Source organism: Pelobates fuscus, chromosome 12, assembly GCF_036172605.1.
Source record: "Pelobates fuscus isolate aPelFus1 chromosome 12, aPelFus1.pri, whole genome shotgun sequence".
NCBI lineage: Eukaryota > Metazoa > Chordata > Amphibia > Anura > Pelobatidae > Pelobates > Pelobates fuscus.
Window position 1 is genome coordinate 34,802,426 of NC_086328.1, and position 25,227 is coordinate 34,827,652.

At 39.2% G+C, this 25,227-nt stretch overlaps 1 protein-coding gene and 1 long non-coding RNA gene across 2 annotated transcripts in view; one reads left to right on the forward strand and one right to left on the reverse strand.

Moving 5' to 3' along the window:
* CETP (cholesteryl ester transfer protein) overlaps positions 1-19,931 on the forward strand; it is a 62,176-nt gene extending 42,245 nt beyond the window's left edge. The window contains exons 5-16 of the mRNA XM_063437910.1: positions 935-1,022; positions 2,709-2,778; positions 3,925-3,985; positions 7,074-7,165; positions 8,115-8,294; positions 11,791-11,838; positions 15,109-15,267; positions 15,723-15,790; positions 15,890-15,932; positions 16,025-16,106; positions 18,216-18,301; positions 19,697-19,931. Coding sequence (XP_063293980.1) covers positions 935-1,022; positions 2,709-2,778; positions 3,925-3,985; positions 7,074-7,165; positions 8,115-8,294; positions 11,791-11,838; positions 15,109-15,267; positions 15,723-15,790; positions 15,890-15,932; positions 16,025-16,106; positions 18,216-18,301; positions 19,697-19,771 — 1,052 coding nt within the window. The 3' untranslated portion in view covers positions 19,772-19,931. The remainder of the gene's footprint in view (positions 1-934; positions 1,023-2,708; positions 2,779-3,924; positions 3,986-7,073; positions 7,166-8,114; positions 8,295-11,790; positions 11,839-15,108; positions 15,268-15,722; positions 15,791-15,889; positions 15,933-16,024; positions 16,107-18,215; positions 18,302-19,696) is intronic.
* Positions 1-25,227, reverse strand: part of LOC134578777 (uncharacterized) — a 495,152-nt gene that overhangs the window by 164,826 nt on the left and 305,099 nt on the right. The gene's annotated exons all lie outside the window — the stretch shown is intronic.

Consider the following 25,227-nt stretch of genomic DNA (forward strand, 5'->3'; position numbering starts at 1 on the left):
GCATGAAAAAAAAACTGGTTTCACTTTCAAACAGATGTAATTTACCTTAAATAATTGTATCTCAATCTCTAAATTGAACTTTAATCACATACAGGAGGCTCTTGCAGGGTCTAGCAAGCTATTAACATAGCAGGGGATAAGAAAATCTTAATTAAACAGAACTTGCAATAAAGAAAGCCTAAATAGGGCTCTCTTTACAGGAAGTGTTTATGGAAGGCTGTGCAAGTCACATGCAGGGAGGTGTGACTAGGGTTCATAAACAAAGGGATTTAACTCCTAAATGGCAGAGGATTGAGCAGTGAGGCTGCAGGGGCATGTTCTATACACCAAAACTGCTTCATTAAGCTAAAGTTGTTCAGGTGACTATAGTGTCCTTTTAAGATGTGCTCAGCTATATCTCTCGAGTACACAAATGCCTTTGCCAGGTTTTGGGGGCGTTAAATTAGACATCTCCCCCTTTCACGTTGTGTTAAACACAGCACTGCTCCTGAGGCATTTTAAAAGCTATTAAAGAAATGCAAACCTTTTGATAAATCAGACACTGATGTGTATCGCGTTACATTTTGAGCTTTACTATGGTTGTTTTTATTTTTTTACAAAAAATTATTTACATTTATTGGAATTTTGCCATGTATTTCATAAACCATGTATGCTACTGTAGAAAAAAAATAAATTGTGCAATAAAATAAATTCAGCAATATCTCATGTGTACAGCAATAACCCTGTCTATATATTTTACATTTTTGTAAAGTTAAGCCCCAAATTACAGGCCTTCCCATTTCACAGAGGAGCTGTACAGCCTCGGGTGTGTTGGGGAACTGAATACCCTTGCAACCTCTAGCTAGGGGCAATGTGTAGATTGGAGAAGCTTTGAAGCAAATGATTATGTTTTCCATGTTTGGAATCACTGACCCAAGAACTCTGTAATCCGCAGCTTGCACGAACAGACGGGTTGCTGCAGACACATCTGACTGTTATCTGACGTTTCATAAACTTCAACTGCATCTTCACGGAAACAAAGAGTAAGATATGACCAGTTCTAACTAGTCCTTTTATCCAGCCAAAAGCTAAATTTATGGATTACGTGAAAAAAAAAATACATATTCTATTTGTTGTCATACTTGCCTTACTCAGGCTAGGCCAAAACGTGTCTGTTTCATTTTATTATTATCATTTATAAAGCGCCAACATATTTCGCAGCGCTTTACAATTATAAAATGGGGATATTAGACAAGTAATTACATACGTTATATCCAGAGACCAGAGGTGAAGAAGGACCTGCCAAAACGAGCATATGTATTAAAGTAATACTCAGTGCACAGTAGTGGTTATGGTGCCAGGAATGCCCCGGAGCACCCAATATTTCGTAACACTTTCACTTCGCACATGGATTCCACCAGGTATCACCCCGCAGCTCGTCTCAGCATTCACCATTAGGCATAAGTCGCTATTACTATACTGCCACCACTCAAGCCACACCACTTCGGCTGCACACAAGACACCCATACCCGGAGGAGGAGCAGTCTGTTGTTGCTACAAAGAGATATGCGCCTCCTCTGAATGCCGTGCAGCGATACTCATATTTCTCTCCAAATTCTCACCTCATTGTGATAATTAGTTCAGTTGTAGGCTTCTTTCCTCCTAGAGAGACATGGCATTATCCTTTTGTTCTAAGTCTACAACTAAACTAATTATCTGATCTTTCCAATCAATTGCTCTACCATTATGTGGGGTGATGTTGCTGATTACTCAAAGACAGATAACCACTAAACCCCTGTAAAGATCCCCAACGCTTTACTCAATGCATTACTGATACTGCATCCCACTTTAAATGATCCTTGTCGAGGGAGGAACACACAGTAAAAAAAGAAAGGCACATTGACACCTCCTTTTTTCGCATTTAATAAACGTGCCGATTTTAAAGGAACACTATAGTCACCTAAATTACTCTAGCTAAATAAAGCAGTTTTAGTGTATAGATAATTCCCCTGCAATTTCACTGCTCAATTCACTGTCATTTAGGAGTTAAATTACTTTGTTTCTGTTTATGCAGCCCTAGCCACACCTCCCCTGGCTATGATTGACAGAGCCTGCATGAAAAAAAAAACCTGGTTTCACTTTCAAACAGATGTAATTTACCTTAAATAATTGTATCTCAATCTCTAAATTGAACTTTAATCACATACAGGAGGCTCTTGCAGGGTCTAGCAAGCTATTAACATAGCAGGGAATAAGAAAATCCTAATTAAACAGAACTTGATTGAGCAGTGAGGCTGCAGGGGCATGTTCTATACACCAAAACTACTTCATTAAGCTAAAGTTGCTCAGGTGACTATAGTGTCTCTTTAAGAAAAATTGACAATTTTAAAAAAAGAGACTAGGTTTCACTAATGGACAGTCAGGAAGTGTTTCTTACTGATTACTTTGTGTCCCACCATTCCGATTGACACTCACGCGCCCTGTCTTCCAATGCTTCTCTGGATTGGCCGTCAGATAAGATTGATGGATCTGCAGACAATGACCATCTCGCCACTGTTCTGATATATGTTAACGCAATAATCTAAATAGACAGAGTCAAATTAAGCTTTATTTTAATTGCAACATTGGAGAGTTATTTATTTTTTTAATTGTATGTTTTAAAAACCAGAAAAAAAAACTGCCTTTAAAGTATAAGAAAAATAACAAGTGAATATTGTCACCCCCTACAGTCCTGGATGGCTACGGCAGCTTTTCACAGATTTCATCTCTTTCACCTTAAAACTTGTACTTAAAAGTCAGGTAAGAAACAAGCTATTTGTAGATTGCCTGTGATACGTTTTGAAACCAGAACTTGCAACTCTATTTAAAACCGATTTCAAAATGCATTGAACATTATGAGTAGGCTAGTTTTGCACTAAAGTTTAGTGTTTTTTTTTTTTTCTCCTAAAAAATACAAAAGCAATTTCTCTCTCACAAATCAGGAAGATTACTCACAAAAATCACGCAAACTTTTCCAAAAGTACCAAAAAGCGTGCAAAATTTGTGGAAATGTCCTACATGTCAGATCAGCAGTATAAATCGAGAACTGTGACATCTTTTCCGTTGTGGGCAGTGTAACAGCCCAATTTATTGTTTGTTCTCACTACCTTTACAAATTATATCAGGATTATTCACTAAAGTCCGAATGGGCCCCCGAACCAAATAGGGCAGAACCATCAGGCTGAATACAATGCCATTTGGACTGCAAAATCCGGATGTTGTTCATGGAATTCATCAATGTCTGGATTTTGTCATTCTGGCCCTGAAAGGGTCTAAATTTGGTCTGGATTTCAACTGGGACGATCTGTGCCGAACAGCTAAAATTTGGGCAAAATGTTCCAAATCCAGGATTTGAAGAATGCAATGTCCAAGCCCCGATTTAAAAAAAAAAAAAAAATGTAAACGATTTGCGATTTGCCTATTTCAAATAGTTGACATCCCTTAGCAGCACAAGGGTTATGTGGTGGCTTGGTAACCTTCCACCACCTGGAAAAAGTAAAAAAAATATTTAATAAATTAAAATACTTTGGGGTCAATAATTTGATGTTTTTACATCATTGTACCCAGTAGGTATATGTCATATTTTATCATTCACAGCAATATGTCCATTCTTAGTAGGTTTATAATAGCGGCTGTGTTCTTGGCCACTTTGTTTGTGAGAGCTCTACATTGTCACGGTGAGCGAAATCACACGTTTATTAATGCAAAATATACATTGCGCTTAAGTTGCGCTCTTCAAAAAAAAATAAACCGTGATGGCGAACTGTGCTACTCCAGACGTATGCAATGGATATTTTCCTTGATGAGAATTCTGGGTAATATAGTTTCAAATTATTCAGAGTACCAATGTTAACCATTAGTGTCAAGATTCTCTCTAATTTAAATACTTATTGTTCTATGTTACAGATCTGTAAGGAGATAAACGACGTGGCCAATTTACTTGCAGATTTTATCCAGCAAAGAGCAGGTAAATGAATTTTCTATTTATTTTGAGATTTACTTCGTACCAGCACTGGTTAACTGATTATCGTCTCTGGAGTATCTTCTAGTAATGCTGTATAGGGCAGGGGTATGTTCTTATAGACTGACAGGTATAGAGTGTTGTAGGATGTACATTATGTAACTTTATTATTTTATCATTATAATGTTGTAGCTCTTGCAGTATATTAGTATTACATTTTGAATATAAAATGAAGAAAGGGAATGGAGTTTGCAGACTTGTTCTCTAATTGGGCTATTTGCAGTTACTCTAAAACCAAATGTTGCCCCTCACTGATTGACAGAATTGGTTTATTCACTTGTGTGTGTGCCACTAATAAATTCAGCTTATCGTATATAGAGTGATCCATTTACCCTCACTACACTCCCTATACACATACACTACACAGCCTGTATGCCCTATTCACACACATTATCCCCTACATAAAGACATTACAGCCCCTACCTCTTCCCCTCCCTCCCCCCCCCCCCCACACACACTCTCAAGGCAACCTCTAGATATAATCTCTACAGCTCCTATACATGCACACTCACATATAGACTACAGCCCGTAGCCACACATAGCACACCACACACAGCCCACTCTACACACTCACAATCCAACAAGCAGCCTCCATGCAAATACAGCACAACAGGCAGCCTCCTCACACATGCACAACACTCTTTAGCAGCTCTCAACCACTTTTATCATTTGGTATCCCACTTATGTGAAGACCAGAGACAATTAACCAGTAAACCCAGCACAAACACAATGCATTTTCCCCACGGGCTCTCCTGGAGAGGCATCAAACCAAAAATCATTTTAGGAAAGTGTGCTCGTCATTGGTGACACCATGACATCTCTCGTCTATTGCCCCTAACTGCATTCACTACAGCGACACACACTCTGCATCCACTGCACTAACAGACTCTGAATTCACTACACTGACACACACTCTGCATACACTACACTAACACACACACCATTCACTACACTAACACACACAACATTTACTACACTAACACACTATCTGCATTCACTATCACAGCATCTACTATACACACTTTGCATTCATTACACACACTCTGCATCCACTGCACACACTGTATCTAATACACACAAACACCACGTCCGTTACACATGCACTCTGCATCCATTAGGCACATTCTAATTCTACATCCACTATACTCACACCACATTCAGTCCTGCATCATTGTGGGTGGACTCAGTAAGAGCCTTGTGGGCGAACTTGTGAGTGAGGCCCTGGGGGGGTCCAGACCTTCAACTTGGTCAGGAGCCCCACAATTTCTGATGGCAGCCCTGCCCTTCCCATTGGACTGCTTGACTTTGAAATGACCAAGTCGAATCTTTGTTCCAGTCCGGCCCTGCTTTAAGCAAACATGCACTGCCTACCCCACTTCTTATCTATCCGGGTCAAGTGTGAATTGTTAAATCCCAAGCAGAACCCATACATGCATTGTTACCACTAGAACGGTCAGGTTTTGGTAATGGGGAAGCGGTTTAACCCCTTAAGGACACATGACGTGTGTGACATGTCATGATTCCCTTTTATTCCAGAAGTTTGGTCCTTAAGGGGTTAAGGGGTTAAAAGCAAAAGGTGAACAAACTGTAATATAATATATAAACTTATTTTACAGCACACAATAATATTGTTATGTCTGTATTACTGGTCCAGGTATACAGCAGGGAGCTGTGCTATAGATTTCCAAGTTTGCAGTAGCTCTCCACCATTGAGCCAGTGTATTAAATGAACACTATAGTCACCTAAACAACTTTAGCTTAATTAAGCAGATTTTGTGTATAGATAATGCCTCTCAGGTTTTACTGCTCTATTCACTGCCATTTAGGAGTTAAAGGACCACTATAGTGCCAGGAAAACATACTCGTTTTCCTGGCATTATAGTGCCCTGAGGGTGCCCCCACCCTCAGGGCCCCCCTTCCGCCGGACTGGATGGAAAGGAAGGGTTAAACTTACCTCTTTCTCCAGTGCCGGGCGGGGGACTCTCCTCCTCCTCTCCGCCTCTTCGGCTGAATGAGCATGCACGGCAAGAGCCGCGGGCGCATTCAGCCAGTCTCATAGGAAAGCATTCACAATCCTTTCCTATGGACGCTGGCGTCTTCTTACTGTGAAAATCACAATGAGGAGCACATAAGCGCCTCTAGCGGCTGTCAATGAGACAGCCACTAGAGGCTGGATTAACCCTATTATAAACATAGCAGTTTCTCTGAAACTGCTATGTTTATAGAAAAAAGGGTTAAACCTAGCTGTACCTGGCACCCAGACCACTTCATTAAGCTGAAGTGGTCTGGGTGCCTATAGTGGTCCTTTAAATCACTTTGTTTCTGTTTATGCAGCCCTTGCCACACCTCCCCTGGCTCTTATTGACACCGCCTGCATTAAAACAAAAACTGGTTTCACTTTCAATCAGATGTAATTTACCTTAAACAATTATATCTCTTGCTCTGTAAATTGAACTTTAATCACATACAGCAGACTCTTGCAGTGTCTAGCAAGCTATTAACATAGCAGGGGATAAGAAAATCTAAAATAAACAGAACTTGCAATAAAGAAAGCATAAACTTTAGAGGACTCTTTACAGGAAGTGTTTAGGAAGGCTGTGCAAGTCACATACAGGGAGGTGTGACTATGGCTAATAAACAAAGTGATTTAACTCCTAAATTGCAGAGATTTTAGCAGTGAGGCTCCAGGGGCATGTTCTAAACACCAAAACTGCTTCACTAAAGCTGTTTGGGTGACTATAGTGTCCCTTTAACTACCAGTACCCAAGGATGATATTGACTCCATTCTAATCCTAACCCTGCATGAGGACGTAGCCATCAAGCAGAAACAAACAACCCAAATCCAGATAATTTGATCCCAAATAACCTCAGGGGGGAGCATCTATTTGACTTCAAGTTTACAGATCCATAACCTAAACATTAGTTGCATATGCCCAAATGCTGTATCAAATGAGCGATTTTAAAGATCCTTTTGCTAATTGATATTGATGGAGAATGTACTTATTTATTAATTATTGCTCATATTTCTTTGCAGGGGATTTCTTGACTTCTGGGGATATAGGAGTAAACATTGATTTAACATCCTTTCCTGTTACAAAAGCGAATTACTTGGAAACCCATCACAAGGTCAGTGGTGGGGGGAGGTGGAATTCCACAGCAGTCCAAAGTAGGCCTAAAAAAAATGTGTCTACAGAGAATTCACTGAAACCGACATAAATGCTGCATGATGTATACATGTACAGGGAGACCTAAATAAGGGGATACTGAAACCAAAATAAATACAGTCTACTCCTCTCTCATCTGAGTGCTTCCAGGATAAAGCTTATACGCTATACCTCCCAAGTGTCCCAATTTAGGAGAAACAGTCCCTTTTTTTGGCCATATTAATATGCTGCATTTTTTTCCATGTGCAAATATTTGTAGTTTTTGCATAAAATAAAAATGCTGCACCATAAGCCTGACTCTTTAGCCACATACCCTCACTCCAGAAAAAATACTTCGCTATACCTTATAAAAAGTATGTACACAGCTCAGCCATTGACAGTACTAAGTGATCTGAACTACAAAGCCACCTGCATTAGACCCAGGGAGACATATAGTAAGGATCTCACTACCTGTTTGTAGTTGCTATGACTGTCTGCAGCCAGGCTGTGAATTAAAAACAGCTCACTCAGTGCTGTTCGGACTGAGACTGCGTACATACACTTGATAAGGAAGTCTTTCTGGAATGAGGAGGCGTGCCTAAGGAGGCAGGCTTACAGTGCAGCATTCTCCAAAACATTTATATTATGGTGCAAAAAAACTATAACGATTTCAGTGTGCAAACAAATACAGCATGTTAATGAAGCCAAAATATATCAAATGCACTCAAGTTGTATTGGTGCCCATAGTGTCCCTTTAAGGCCTTTTTAAACGTTCTGATAATTAGATGTATTAAAAAATAGGAAGCCACAGATAGAGGCATTACGTATCGGTTACAAGAATCAGACAAAATCAGAGAGCAACAGTAAGTGTAATTTACATAACCTTTGTCAATTACTTAGTAGTATATATGTGCTTTCCCTCTTCTCTTTAGGGTCTACTAGTCTATAAAAACACCACAGTTCACTTTAATAACTCAGTGTTCTCCCCTTCACTGTTAACGGAAGACCGGATGCTATACTTTTGGTTCTCTGAAGACGTGTTGAACTCCTTAGCCTTGGCTGCTTTTCTGGATCAGCGGTTTGTGCTTCTGCTCACAGGACATGAACTGAAGGTAATAAAGCCTTAAACTTCAGTTGGCCCAGATGTCTAACCTGCAAATATTGGGTCTACTAACACAGTGCTGCCATGAATTAGTTAAAAGGAAGGGTCTATGGAGATTTTATGGCTCATATGAAAGGTGTAAAGGAAAAAAAAGAGGCACTTTGATGATCAATCAAACGTTCAACATTTGAAAATGTCAAAAGTTTCAACTAAGACCCTAGTTTTCTTATTAAAGCGGAGATTTAGAGATAAGATCTAGAATACAAACCCAAGAAATAAGTACTTTCAAAGTCAATTGGACCACCAGTCACTAGCCATTCTTGTGCAAGGAGTCTTTGGATATAGTCCTCCTTAGATTTTGCCCAGCTCTCTAGCACAACACTCGCAGCCTATCATTGTGGTCCATTACCGGAATAATGTTAAGCTTGGTGTATACTTACGGCCCTCTACAGGGTTGCAAGAGTTGACCCTGAGCATGTGCTTACATCATATACCTTCCTTATTGGATTTACTATTTGTGTAACAAATCCAAAAGTTGTTATTCCCCATTTGTTCTTCTTGATCTCTCTGCCAGTTTTGACACTGTTGACCAGCTGCTTCTCCTGGTCAATCTTGGAGTCCTTGGCGACACCGCTTTTTCCTGGTTCTCTTCCTAACTCTCTAACTGATCCTTCAGTGTCGTCTCCTCTGGTCCTGGTCCTCTTCTGTACTTCTCTCAGTTGGAGTTTCTCAAAGCTTTGTACTGAGACCTTTTCTTTTTTCAATTTACACAATCTCTTGAAGACTTGTTATCCTATGGCTTTCAATATTACCCATATGATGATACCCAGATTTACCTCTCCTGCTTGATCTTTTTCCCTATCTACTGATTAATGTCACCGTTTGCCCATTTCTTGTCTCTGACTAGATGACTTCACAATTCCTAAACCTCAACCTCATCAATACAGAACTCCTTGTCTTTCACCCCTCTACATCTGCCCCTCTTTCCCTTTAGGTCAACAAAGCGATCATAACCTCCACGCAGGCACGTTGTCTTGGTATGATCTTTGACTCTAAGCTTTCCTTCACCCATTACATAAAATCTATCACCAAATCCTGTTGCTTTTACCTTAAAAACGGTCTTGTGTTCAACCCTTTCTCACTCAGGATGCTTGTCCATGCTCTCATTGTTTCCCACCTTGATTAATGTAAACTTCTGCCGGTTGATCTGAAAAGTGTCCAGATTGCCCCTCTGCAGACCATAATTAACACCTCTGCCAGACTCATCTACCTTATATCGGGCAACTTTCAGACCTCACCCCTCTACCAGTCTCTACACTGACCTTCCTGTTTCACTTGGGATTTGGTTCAAAGTTCTACTACTTCCTTACAGAGCTCTCCATAATCGAGTCTTTGCTCATCTCTCTTCCTCTTTAGCAGATATGTTCCATCCTGCTCCAGTTTGCTCAGCCAGTTGTTACTGTCCCGTTCTCATATCTGCACTCCAGACGTTCGTCTGTAAGACTTCTCCAGTGTTGTCCCTTCCTTATGAAATGCCCTCCAATGCCACATGACTCTCCCCATCTCTGCAGTCTTTTAAATAAATACCTAAATACACACTTCTTGTCCCTTAACCCCCCCATCCATGATAATCTTCCATTGCACTCCTTCCTCCCAAGCAACCATCCCATCCTTTCATTTATATCCAGATAATTTTATTCCATCCCTTCAATCTGTCTATTTGTCCCTCGTACTTTTAGACTCTAAGCTCGTTTGTCCTCTTCACTTACAGGTCACATATGTCAAACCTTCACCTTTATTTGTTAAAACAAATTCCAAAACATCTTCCTATATCCATACCCTGCACTCCCAAATTTGTATCTGGTTATACTATCTGATTATACTCTGCTGCCATCTACTGACAGTATATTGCAATGATGCAGGGATGGATTGCCAAATGAACTAAAGCCCATCAAATGATTTGTACAGAAATCAAGGAAGCGTCAGACCACGTAAAAACAGTTTAAAACAATAACATGAGCAGATAGAGGGCACATATCACACAGGTCACAAGAAGGGGAGCAAACCAGCCGCCCCCGAACCCACTCACCCTCAGTTGGCCGAGACACCTTAACATGATAACCCACTGCGGTTAGGAACACAACCCGAGACGATGCGCTTTCAGATGTCTACTTATGTTCGGTTGATGACCCACTACTGTTCGCTAGTTGGGCGACTGGCACTAACACCGCACACAGCCTAGCTCGAGGCCCACTCGACCAACCAACACACACCACAACTCCTTCGAGGGGCGCGGGATACACCTCACCACACAGAAAAACAAACGGGTACCCACCTTCTTGGGAGGTGGAGGCGACACTACATGGCAGTCCAAAACCCACAGGCCCTTTCATGAGTAAGACGGGATCAACGACAGGTCCCATGCCATACCGCGCCTCCCTGCACACGCGCCATGGATCACCAATACAGGGACGAACTACCACCTAGACGCCCTACTCCTGCCCACCGCGCCCGGTCATGGAGGTGCGGACTACTGGGACGGACCTTTTCCTCTATACCTATTCCCCCCTTGCCTCTCTCTACTCTCCCTTTTACCTTCTTTCCTCTTTCTCCCATACTTCCCCTATACCCTGGAAACATAAGCAACATGTACGAGAACTGAGAGCGATACAATTATGACTACGTACACATGCTCAGACTTGGGACATGGACAATGTAACGCATACACAGGCCCGGTGATATATGCCACCCGCTCACAGCCGCATAATTCTGTTGCGATAGCTACATAAGGCGTATTGCACTCCAGGCGGGCTTTTTGCCGCACTATTTTCATATATCTGTACAGCTGTGAACTCTAATTTACGCACTGTTTGAACAATTTATATGTATTCTTACAAGTTACATTCCTTTCAAGGAGGCCTGCGTGCCTCAACGAGAATCTCTTAACCTTTTCCTATTCAATAAAACAAGATTTACAAAAAAAATAACATGATGGCGTGGAATCCCAAAGACTCCTTGCACCTTAACCACTGCACTAAGCGGTTATCGTTTCGGTGTTCAGAATGTCTCAGAATAACTGCGTTGGAAGTCCAATTAAAATGCTTATGAGTTAAACCAGAAGTCAACCAAAATGTTAATCATGCAGCAAAAATTGGCACGAATCACGTAAATATGTTTCTGGAGATAATCTGAGCTGTCACCCATACGATGGGGTCAAATCATCATCTTAATGGAACACCCAATGTTATCATCCCAGTGGGCCCCCCCAGCAGGCCGGCGCCCTAGGTGAATGCCTAGTTCACCTAAAGGTTGCGCCGGCCCTGCCTCTGAACCAGGGAGAAGAGTGCCACAGCATGGTGTAGTAGTTATGGTGCTCTGAGTACAATGCCAGACTAAAAAACTGTCTGAATATAAACCAAAATAAAACTCATAAAATATATCGATTGGGATTCGATCTATAATTGAGTAATATGTGACTAATGGTGTCTGGTGTCTGCTTATTTCAGGAAATCTTGAAAGATGATACAGAATCTAACCAGGAAATCCTACAAGAGGTAACAAATACAATGTTAACAGCTGTATTGATCACAATAAATCGCTACATTGTGAACTTAATTGCAAAATTCAGGCTAACATAATCAAGCTGCGACTTTCGCTACGTTGGTGAATTCTTCCAAAACAACAACTTTTGATGAGATTTTGCAATTCAGTTTCCAATTCACCATCTTTGGATATCTATTGAAAAGTTCCTGTGTATCTGATTGAAGCCCTGTGCCTTAAAATATTTGGATCTTCTATGGACTATCACATCACCTAGTGCAACATTGTTTTCAATATAAGGCACTCGATTTCCCAGATGTGCTACAACAAAAAAGATCCTATCAGAATCTTCAGGGTGACTAGGGTTATTTACCAACGTGAGAACGGTCAGAAATGTAAAGTGAATTTCAAATTTAAGGTCATAGGAGCCGAACTGGAAGCACAGCTGAATTGGAGAATTTTTCCAGTTCATGTTGTTTTGACCTTAAATTTGAAATTCTCTTTGAACTCACTTTGAATACTAAATCAAATTCCAAAAGGCTTCACAGAGTAGTGCAAAATGGAAGGAGTTTTACTCAGGATCAGGAGATCAAAATTATTTACAGCAAAAGGAACACAAACATGTTTCCCTGACCTTATAGTGTTAAAAACAACTTCTCGCCTCCCAGCGCCATAGGAGGGAGCATCGGATTGGCTGAGATTGTCAATTCTGATGATCTCAGCCAAGAAGGAAAGACGGGCGGAGTCAAATGCCTCCCTGGCCAATAAGCATCTCTATAGGAAAGTTCAGCATGGAGACGCAGAACGTCAGTACTGCACACTGTGCAGCACTGACCCAGGAAGCACCTCTAGTAAGCCATCTGAGTGGCCAGTGGAGTTATCCCTAGGCTGTAATGTAGACACGCTGCCTTTTGTCTGAAAAGACAGTGTTTACAGCAAAAAGCCTGCAGGGACTGACTATACTCATCTGAACATTAAGCTGTAGTTGTTCTGGTGACTGTAGTGCCCCTTTAATCATGTAGCCAACCTAACTTTGAATCCTGACAAATCTCACTTTAGTAAATAACCCTGTAAATTAGTAAAATTACTTTAGGAAACCAATTGTATAATAAAAGCTTGCCGAGTTTTCAAGAATCCTATTGATAGTTAAAGGACCATTAATTGCCCTACATTCAAGCAAGGTTTTCAAATATTGACAATTAACCTATGGGCCGGATAAACTCTATGTAATTCATAGACATCTGTCGTGCAAAAATGATTCATTACGGTCACAGATCATTCTGCTATTGAATATATTGTCAAAAGAAACATTGGCACAGCAGTCAAAGAGCAATATATAATTAATGCTGTGTTGTTAATTATAAATTTATTATTATGCCGACATTGTTAAGTGTCAACGTAGTTCTTACAGTGCTCTATAATGTCACGGGAGGAAAATAAAGGGTTATTTTAGACATTTATGATAAGTGTTGTGATTGTTTGAGTTTTTCATTAAGATAAAATGTTTACAAAAAAATTGTAAAGACCTGAGTTGAAATTTCACTGAAAGTATATAGAATGAAAAGATGTATGTGATTATAGAAATGTCTTGTGTAAGTGCCAATGTTTGGTAAATTTAGGCAAAGGCTAGAGCTTCCATATCATGCCCTTCTCAGATACCCACAGCATAGAGCAGGCATAGGCAACCTTCGGCACTCCAGATGTTTTGGACTACACCTCCCATGATGCTTTGCCAGCATTATGGGTGTAAGAGAATTATTATTGTCTATCCCTGGCATAGAGAGTGAGTTAATCTATGCATCAGCGATACTGGCTTCTAATAGAACAACCAGGAGTTATAGATCGCTGAAAAGGAACATGGTGAGAACCTACCTATCTTTTCTTCCATGGACCATTAATTGGGACATATCACCTTGAGGGTGGGGGGGACCTTTGAAAGAACAAAAAACATGATAGCTCATTTTAAGCAAATAGACACCGCAAGTCCTGCTCGTTATAGCTTACGATTTATTAACAATCATTAATCCCCTCCAGGGCGAAACATAAAAGATAACTTCACGGCTTGCAAATAATTATGGGTCACCCTATATAAAACCTTATATTTTTGATATCCACCCTCATAAATAGCTGAATTTTGCACATGTACCTACAGTGATTTAAAAAATTCCGAACATCACAGTTCACTAAATAAACAAAAAGTATTTTTAAGTAGTTCTCCGTTAAAGATAGCTTGCTGTGAATGTCATATTGCTGCCCCCTGCAGGGTTCTTTTATTATTACAACTTCTGCATACTGTTGAGGGAGGCTGTCCATGCACCACTCCCTCCTATATAGTTAAGACTAGAGTCAACGATCTCTCAAAGTGTAATCAAATATAACAAGAAAGATCATTATTGAGGGTTGGGAAAGGAGCATCCATTACACAAGGGCTTGACAAAGTTAGAAGTCTGGTAGCCATATATATACCTACGTATGTTCTATCTTTTTGGGGGGGGTGGGTTGTCTTCTTTTGGTAGCCTATGAATGGTTAACTTAAAGGGACACTTAATCTCATTGAAATGGTCTGGGTGTAGTGACACTATCCTTTTATCCCTGCAATATAGGGTTAAATTCACCTCTCGTGTCTTTCATAGTGACAGTCACTAGAGGACCATCTATTGTACTGACCTATTAAACCTCGTGATGCAGAAGCCCTTAGGAAAACATGATGGGAGGGGGAAAGGACACCTTTGTACAAATAGGGATAGGGGCACTGGAGAGTTAGAAATACAAAACTGAATTCCAACGCTATAAGGTTCTTTTATGAGTTTGTGAATTACTAGTAAAATAAGATGGGTCACATGATTCATAAATCTATAATAAATGTAGCCTGTTTCTAAAATTGTTAAGCCCTGCCTTAAAGAAGCACCCCAAGTACCATAACCACTACAGCTAACTGAGTACCCCACTATAACTAGTGAAACTGTGTCAGAGGGATTTGACTTCTCACCTGGGGTGCACCTGGCACTGCTCCCTGTACGTGCTAATTTCGACGGAGAGCTGGAAGTTCTGTGTCTGAGCTAAGCAGTGCAGGGCTTGGATTTTTGGCTGCAAACAAATAGCTGATGCTCTCAGCCAATTACAGAAGCTCTGCACTGCAGGGTATAGCTAAGAGCTAACAGAAGCTCCAGCTTAGGAGCTTTCAGTTATCCATTAGAAGGGGCAGCGCTGAGAGGAGACGATACAAAGTGTGACCTAGACCGGTGTATTTTGTTAGCTCACAAGTGTTTTTCTGGTCATCTCAGATCTTCCACAAAGCATCAAGCAACAGTTCCCTAACAAAAGTGTGGAGCCTAACACCTCCTGAAATTAGAATCACCCCAAAAGGAACTCTGGTCACATCATCTGTAGCTGTCCAGCTCTCCACCTCTTTGGATGAAAAACCCAAGTTATATTTTGAAACAGTAAGTGGTAAGGGTTTACTACACACTATGTTAATCGCAAAGTTTAGAACGACTAAAATTTCCACATACTCTTACTACTCCAATTCCATGGAAAGTAACAGTTTATGTCATGAGATATAATACAGTGTATGTTCCTGAAGATCTAACATCTCTTTTTCGTCCCACCATTTTGTGACTGATATGTATAATAGAAAAATACAGTCTAATGAAATATTAAAAAACACTTATTGTAAAGTATTCATTTATAAAAAATAACCGTACTCATCTCACATCTACAATGAGTGTTAAAAACGCAGTCGTTTTTGTGTAGGCTCAGTCAGATGGGCTAATGGAAAGGTCCACCAATTGGCTAAAAGAGCTACGAGTGGGCCCCGTCCAATATTTCATTATTTTTAAGTTCTGTCTTTCGGTGAGGGCTTGTCATGTTTACTTCATGCATTTGCATTGTATTACAGGACGTCATCACTACAATCCAAGCTTCTTATGCAGATAAAAAACTAAGGTTACACCTTGTGGATGATGTGTAAGTTGGCAAACATCAAACATGCTACATTCTTTTTATGGTTTAGTGGGCACAGAGAGGGTACAAATGTTCTTACAAGTATGTCTCTCTTTTCCACAGAGTTCACATCAAAAATGTCATTAGCTCCTTACATATATCTACGGTGGGTATACGGGAAACTTGCCGAATTTTGAAGGCACATAATAACAAGTAAAAGTACAAGGAGACAGATAAATACTGGATTTCTTTTTTCAGGAAGAGCATCAGAAGGAGGCGGCCTTGAACCAGTTTCTCAATAAAACCGTATCAAAGTTTGGGATCCCAACAGTTATAGAACGTAAGTTCCTTCTGCAGGTAACTTATTAACTGCACGTGTTGAATGATCAAACCCAACAATGATAAATGTGCCACGTAGACAGATAGTAATGCAGGAGGACTATGTGCATCTATTTTCACGAACACTTCCCTCTTATTATCAAACACGAAATATAAACACTAACAGAAATATTATACACAAACACACACTCCTTATGTACGGATCACTGGGGACATCATTTTCACTTGTCCATCGTCTTAGCTATATCAGTTAGTCAAATATCGACTAACTCACACGCAAGTTTGCACGGTCTGTATTTACTGTACCTTTTATCAAACTTGTTTGATGAAATACTAACCGTGTAATTTAAATTGTACAGCGTGGTCATGTTCTATAAATCTTAACTTCACGGCTTGATAGGGGTCAGGTTATCATAGCGCCTAGAAATCCTGGCGCTTAGGGTATTTCCTGGCGAAATGGCTCACACTTCATTACCTATACTCCTTTCTATCATACATATAATAGATGAAATGCTCCATGTTACACACAGTACAATGTATGCACATCCTACTGCTTGCTTAATACGGCCACTAAATGCACTCAGACCACTTCATACCAACGATCCTGTTATTCTAACCCTGCAAAGTAAAATATTGTAGTAATGTAATGTTTACATTACAGGGTTAAAGAAAACTGTAGCTTTATAGAAACTGTAATGTTTGCATTGCAGGGATAAACACACTTATAGTGGCTTTCATACTGACAGTCACCAGAGACGCTTTCTCTACAATGAGTAATACTTACTTAGTCACGTGAGGTTTCCGCTTATAGGAAAGGATTAGATTCAATGGATTCCCTATGAGAAGCATTTGGATGCGTGCACAGTACTTGTTGCGCATGCATATCAGTTCCCGATGTTCCTCTAAGAGAAGCATTGGATTGGCCATCGGCTCTAGAGCCAGGTGACGTTACGGGAGGCAGAGAAATGGTAATGGCACTGTAGCAATCAAAATACATATTTGTATTCCAGACGCTACAATGTTCCTTTAAACTTGCTGCTTACACCTGCATTACATATCACTCACACAAATAATGCCGCATAGCCAAGTGGGAATTATAGAAATAGAGAGCACAAAGATCTCTGCACTGCAGAAACAACAGGCATTTAAAAGAGTACTTTAGACACCTAATGCACATTAGCCTTATGCGTGAAGACTCTGGCTGTCAATCAGTCAGTCCTGTTACTTCCTGGTTTGGTTCGCTCAGTGGAGCTAAACTCAAGAGGCAGCAATTGCCCAGAGCACCTGCCTTGTAAAGCCTTCTCATTGAGTTGTATTGGGAAGTCTGGGCAGGTTTAGAAGGGAAGGGCTTGTAAAATCTACATCTAAGAGATCTGCATGTTTTGCAAGCTGTTTTTAGATATAACCCTAATGATTAAATACCTGCAGGTTTTCATTGGGGTTATATTTACTAAATCGTGATTTTTAAACTTATTTTGAATTTGGGTAGTGGAGTGTCGTTTTAATGTATGTTTGTTATTGTTGCTAGATGTGTTGTATTGATGCTGTATTTACTACAATTGCCATTTGGAGTTATAGGTTATATATAAAGTGAGTTCTATATGCATTATAGAGTATGCGTGTGATATAGGCGTTATGTTCACTGTGCATGTTATGTGGGTGTCACACAAGTGCTGTATTTAATGTGGGTGATACTGCATGCAATGTGAGCTTGTACCCGCACGAAGTAAGCTCCAGTGCCTCTTTTCCCATGAAGGCACCTGATGCAGAGTAATCAGAGGTCCTGCCTCGCTTAGCATTAGATATGGTGACTCCAGTTGTCTATTTTGAAAACTGGACAATTGCTTTAAATAACTTCCAATAGATGACGGCAGATAGAAAAATATAAAAAAAAAAAAAACGTTTTCAGTTCTCAACCCTACAATAATATGGGAAGAATTTTCTGCAAGACGTTTCCACTTTAAAAGCGGTCTAAATTTAATTTTACACGAATGGCACTAGTTTAGGGTGTGTAGTCACACATTTCATTCACATATTTTTTTTAGGATGTCTAAATAGATTCAGTTAGAAACTATTTTTCAGATTTATTAAATAAAACATTTCCTTTCAGGTTTGGAGCCAGCCTTGACGTCTCTAATGAACAGTAAAGGGCTCTATTTGTTTGAGATTATAAATCCGGAGATAATACCATATGAGGTGATGTATATTTTTCATTTTTACATATTGCTTTCTGTAATGCTGAATTTACCCCCATGCGTAGGGCAGTGCTTATAATGGGGTAAATAAGCATTCGTTCTGGTTCCCATTGCCAGCTTACAATATTTATTTATTTAGTTACCATTGACTGATACAAGTAGACTAACATGGAAGAGTTAACAGACTACACAATTATTTAAAGCTTACTATGGCAGACATGGGAAATTAAAGGGACACTGCACCACAACAACTTTATCTTAATGAAACAGTTTTGGTGTATAGATCATGCCCATACACGTCCTCTCTGCTCACTTCTCTTCCAGTTAGGAGTTAAATCACTTTGTTCATACAGCCATTGTCACACCTCCTTGCATGTGCCTTGCACAGTCTCCCTAAACACTTCCTGTAAATTGAGATCTAATGTTTATACTTCCTTTATTGCACATTATGTTTAAGTTAGAATGTATTGTCTCCGGCTCTGTTAATAGCTTGGTAGACATTGAGGGAGCCTCCTGTGTGTTCTTAAAGTTCAATTTACGGAGAAGGCGATAACTACCTCTAAAGCAAGTTAACATTCTATTGAACTTTAAGCCATTTATTTCATGCAGGCTGTGTCGGTCACAACCAATAAAGGCATGGCCAGGGCTGCAAAAACAGAAACAAAGTAATTTAACTCCTAAATGGAATTGAACAGTGAAACTGCAGGGGCATGATGTATACACAAAACCTTCTTCATTAACCTGTAGTTGGTTTGGTGACAATAGTGTCCCTTTAAAGGCAACATACAACCAGTTTTGATTCCACAGTATTCCCTACATAATTGGAAGTCTGTTGTACTTTATTTGGGATTATTCACTTCTTAGAATCCTGTGTAACAAAATGAAAACAAAACAAAGTATATATAAAAACAAAACGTACCTGTAGATTTGATAGATGTGCACCCTAGTGCTGTGAATTTGATGGTTAATTGCCTGACCTCTAGGGGGCAGTGCAGGAAACTCCATAAAATCAGTTACACATCTGCCACATCTGAGATTGCACTCTCTGAGTTAGATATGTCTCAATTATGTCAATACTTGACCCACTTACCATCAGCAAATTGGATCAGTGGTATCTCATTATACGGAGTGCTCACTATTATAACATGCCAGTGGCCTCGTGTGCTGAATTTGCTACATTATAAATACCAATAATTATAACATATAATATAGCGCCAAATTATTCCGCAGAGCTTTACAACATTATAAAGGCGTAATTGTGACAATGAGATTACAGGGACAATAGGTTGATGAGGACCCTGCACGAAAGAGCTTACAATCTAGAGAACTACGAGAATGTGGCATAACTGGTAATAGAGACGTTCTGCTAATTTATGATTTGTATTTTTTTACGTAGGGTTATTTGATAGTCCAAATGGATTTTGGATTCCCTCATCATTTGCTTGTGGATTTCCTCAAAAAATCGATGTAGAAGAAGATTTTCCGAGAACCAAGTATAACTCAAGACATCGTAGATTGTTTGAATATAAGCAAATAATGTGATGTGCATATCCCAAAAGGTTTCCGTCTGCCAATTTATATTACTGTTAAATAATGGAAATAAAAAAAATGCCTATTTACAAAGATTTAAATGCTTATATTTAAATGGGGAGCCTTGATGCGTCCATTGAGCTACAAACCATGAATTCTGAAATCACATTAGAAAAAGGGTAAAATAGATGACCACTTATTACATACATAGAAGATACAGAACCAGCAGTTATAAAGACCCTAAGCCAGGTGCATTCCCCTTTAATCATACCTGTTTATTTCTGACCATAAGGACGCATCCTGTATGACTATTTCCTGTTCACAAGAAGAGAACAGTACAACATGCATGTGATATGTTTTGTTATATTTTATATAGAGCTGTGTTCCTGCAGCATGCAAAGGTGAGCAGGAAATCAAAATTCAAAAATAAAAAAATGGTAGCTACATGCAGGTTGGAAAAAAAACTAGTTAGAAGAAATAAAAAAAAAAAAAAAAACCCCAAAAAAGGCAGACTTATTTCTTCAAATTCATATTCGTCACCCCTTAAACTGACCATATCACCAGGTCACCCTGTATAGTACGTTAAAGGTATTAGTGTCTGTTCTACCCATAGTCTAGTAGTGCGAACACATTGAGATCAGGAACAGCCCAGTTCATCTCCAGTCTCAACCAGCAGATACTGTGGGAAATTGTGTCACTCTTTATGACACTATTGCAGGACCCACAAGTGAAATAGGAGAAAGGCCCACATTTTTGGAAAGGCAAGAAAGTTTGTCTCTTGTTCCTCAGAGTGCCAATATCTACCTTCATTAGGGTGTTTGATACTTTTATTAAGGTCTGTAGGTGCTGATAGGATGCAATTGGCATTTAGATATTGTAGTCTAAGTATGGCTAAGAATCTTGCAATATTTACCAAAATGGGTCTCACCCAGTTGTTAATGGGACTATAAGTAGTGACAAATGGGATTCTTTTAGTTTTTTTAAGGGCTTCACAACTTTAGGTTTCAGGACGTCCTTTCTTTCAAGAGTAGATACTCTATTCCCCACTACTCAAGGAGGAGGGTAGGAGGATAACCCCTAAGCTTAGTTTTTCAATTATTTTATCCAGTCTTGTGTCATCTAAAGCGGCATTATTTTTGTCATGTGTGAGTTAACTATGGAGAAGTGACCTCCGTGTTTTCTGGGTTGAGACTGCTGAAATGGCAGACAATTTGCAGTCCATAGGTTTGGAGCGCATAGCTGTGCAGACTTTGGAATTCTCCTTACAGATGACCTAATCTAAAAAGCGGTTCTTTTGGCCGTCAAAATGCAAGCCAATTTAAAGCCAGATTCAAATCATTAAAGAAAGGAATTAGCAGGTCCATCCCATTAACCGAAAATTCTAGGTGTATAACTATTGCAGGTGGTAAACGATGTGGGAGGACTCCTTTGGGAGAACTCCTCACATTTTTTTTTAGCTCTAGTTCCCTACTATTTTTCGAACCTAGCAATGACCTGTGTACAGTAAGCGTGCACAAATTAAACCCCTCTGAAACAATAGATCTGCCTTTCTATGTATATAGTCATACCACACTTGTGATAACTGTTCGTGTTTATTTTCTCTATTTCATAAATATGTAACCTTATAACATTCAGTATTGTTATTGTATCACAGGTTAGACAGGAAAGAATTTCAATGAAACATAAATAATTAAAATCGCCCACATTTTTCTCCGGTATGAAAATATGTGTTCAGACAGGTTGGGAGAGGGCTTTAAATCAGTGATAAATGGATTGAAAGACAGAAGACTATAAGTAACATACAGTTCAGAGTTCTTAACTTTTTCTGAGAGGGACCTAAATGAAGTACATGGATTTAGCTTAGTGGTACATTCTACGAACTTTTAATCTAATCTGTACCAATATAAATTGATCAAAGCACCGTCATTATGCTCTTTGCTTTGTTAAAGTCGTTTCCATTGTATTGAGAAAGGCATTTCTATTAAAGCAAACAATTCATTGTGAGTAGGTTCCTGTGACTTGACAACGACAATGGTGGATATTTATCATCTGTCACAGTCAGTTGTGTGCGGTTTTTATTTTCTCTGATTTTTTTTTTTCAGCTCGATTTATTAAAGGAATATTCCATGTACCATAAGGCCACATGTTTACGTGATTATGGAGCCAGGAGTACCTGGGGGACCTGGGAATATACATCCAGACAACTTCAATGAGCTGAAGTGGTCTGGGCGCCTATAGTGTCCCTTTAAGGGAGTAATTAATCTACTTTACCAAGGGTAAGAAATTAGCCTCCTATTCCTATCATTTTGTGCGCCCAGTGGGTGCATTTTTCCTAACTCAGCTGGGAAGGCAAAAGCATACAGATGCCATAAATAACAACATATTGAGATCACAATCCCTTTTGGAGTATTTGTGAAATACTTCCATGCCCACCTATAGCCACTAAGGTATTGCAACTGAATCATAACAAGTTTCGAGGTGTAGAGGTAAATTTCTTAATATAGCACCCAATAATTTCAGGTCATTTGGCATTACCAACAAACCAGAAGTGAAAGAGGAAAAATAAATAAATACATTAAAAAGAATAAGTAAAAGAAAAAAAAAAGGCTTATGGAAGTGAATACAAAATCCAAACCACGCCATATATACATCTTGTAACTTCTAATTCCAGTTAAAAATTTAAGTTTTCCTTCAATTATGTTGTGACAATTGACATATCAAAACATTTCAATTAAGCACATCATAATATTAAGTCTAATAAGTGCAAAAAAATAAAGTAATAATATGGAATATTAAAATAAAGTGAAAAAACAAACCTTTGTCTTATTTGAGGGAGTAATTATGCCTAATCAAATCACATTCCAAATTGCGTAATAACAAAATATATCATCTACATCAAAATATTTGTACACTAAATAAAGTAATTCGTTATATTAAGTGCAATATGTGTAATCAGATTAGGAGGGGAGAAAATAAAAAAAGGGCTCAACCCAAATTGCCACCTACACAAACTGCTTCTATACTAGGCGAAGTGTAGTCTCTTGGCACTATACGCCCAGCAGGGAATATAATACACAGAGCCAGTGAAGTTTTCAGAATAGGGTAAGCACCGACCCATCCTGCACCAAGACTTTTAAATACACACACACAAGTCTCCCTTCACATACAGCCCCTGTTCATACTACACCTTAAACAGCCCCATTCCCTCCCACACAAGTAACCCCACAAGCATGAATCCCTCCATTCACAGACACCCTCTTCCAGCCCTGTCAATCATCTAACCACCCACCCAGTCACATGCACCATCAACCCATACCCCAAACAAGTTGTATTCACCCACCTAATCACAAACACAAAACTCAAACATCTGATGGAGAAACGTATTTAAATACTTTGCCTGGTTTTGCCCCTCTAAAGAAATTCTGTTGTTGTTAAAAAAGCAAAACCAATAGCTAACATTTCATTATCTATTAGGTTGGTTTAAATTTTAGGAAGTGACAGTACCCCATTAAATCTCCCAGATAAAGTAAACTAGAGGTTCACAAAACGTGCATTGGGGCATTTCTACAATGACTTATTTTATTATGAGTTAAATCACAACCTCCTATATGCTCCCAATACTACCTTGCTACATTTTAAGGACTGTCGGAATTTCCCGCAAACGGCAGTGGTTTGCTCTCCAATCTGTGATACTTTCAGGAGAAAACAGGTGCTTTAATACGACAGTGAATCTCAAAGACTTTACCGCACAAAGGGCTGGTAAACATCAATCACATCAGTGGTTTGAAGAGGAAGTGAGAGGGACGTGGCAGCTCATCGTTCCTTCACCCCAGTAAATACTATTGAGTGTTTACAGATATAATAATTAAATAAATCAAAGTCATCTAACAGGGCAACAACTGCGCATGCGCACGCTTAGAATTCCCCCCCAGCAGTGCCGTATGCACACATGCAATTAACAAATTCACATACTTTGCCCAAGCTTGGCCCCCAATTTACGCAAGTACATAAATAAAGAAATATAATTTGTTGTTTATATTTTGTTTATTTGATTATAGTTAAGAAATATAATTTGTAAGCTATATTCAGTTTGGCTATTTTGACCTTCAATTTAAAATTCACTCTGAATTCTCACTTCGATGAATAACCCTGTTAGTTAGCAATTTAGTTTTGCTGAAATCAATGTTAAACTTCTCTCCTGAAGCTGTACAGACCCAGACCCTGTATCAACTAGTGCGGCAATCTCTATTTGCACTGCAGTGAATGTGTAAGCTATTATAGCCAGCCGATTATAAAGGACTGGCAGGTTTTATCTCTGGTTTCCTTGCGGTTTAACAACACTCAGCTACCAACCATCTACCCATGTGCCAAATAGAAAGAACCAACAATCTATAATTCCCTTCTTCAGATGGACTTTTGTTTTACCAACTACTGAGACCATAATTATTCACACTTTTGTCTAACTGCAAGAAAACCAGAGTTATTGCTCCATCTAGATGTAATGAGATACAAACAAAATAGGCAAGGATAACAAGACAAGGATATAAATTATATAGAGGGTCAGGGTTCACCTAAGGAGGTATAAATAAAGTTGATTACGTAGTTGACTATTGAAAGTTTCGATAGAGAAGATAGCTTCGGTGATCCCAAAGAATTCACCAAATAAGTCAGGTCAAACCATGAATACAGTAGATGTAGTTCTATGGATTGGCTGGGACTGTGTAATACTGTCCATGTAATGGTGAGATGGGTTTATTTAGGAAGCATGGTTTGACACACTAGAAAGCTTACCAGGATTGCCACTATCATCATAGTACGGTAGCAGGAGTAGCCAGGGTATAAGAGAGCAACACAAAGTATGATGATGGGTGTCTGGTAGACTTGTACATGGCAAAATAAACTCTGTTCATCAGACTCGATTCATTTGGGTTTCGTCCATGTGGCATTTCGGTTCTGACAAATTTAGTCTGTGTGGTTGTTTCGGACAAATCAAAATAGTGCAAAAATTGGCTAATCTGTGTACGGAAAAATATAAATACTATGTATATATTTAACAGTATAACGATAGGTGCAGTTTCTTTGCAGATCAAGTGAGAAGAAGTAACCCATAGAGAGGGAAAAAAGGATGAACAGAGGGGAAAATAAATCTATATTTATATTATATATTTCTTAAATCTAGAAATAGATTTATTTATTTTTACTGCTGTCCTTTTTTTTCAATTTTTTTCACTTGTTATGTATATAAAAATCAACATTTAATTTTATGTATATAAAATCAACATTTAATGTATATAAAATCAACCATTAATAATCTTTTTCCCCCCAATTTCTTTTTGGCACCTCGGACGGAACTCTGAATCACGAAAGAATATTGTGTTGTCCATTGCTTGCTTAATT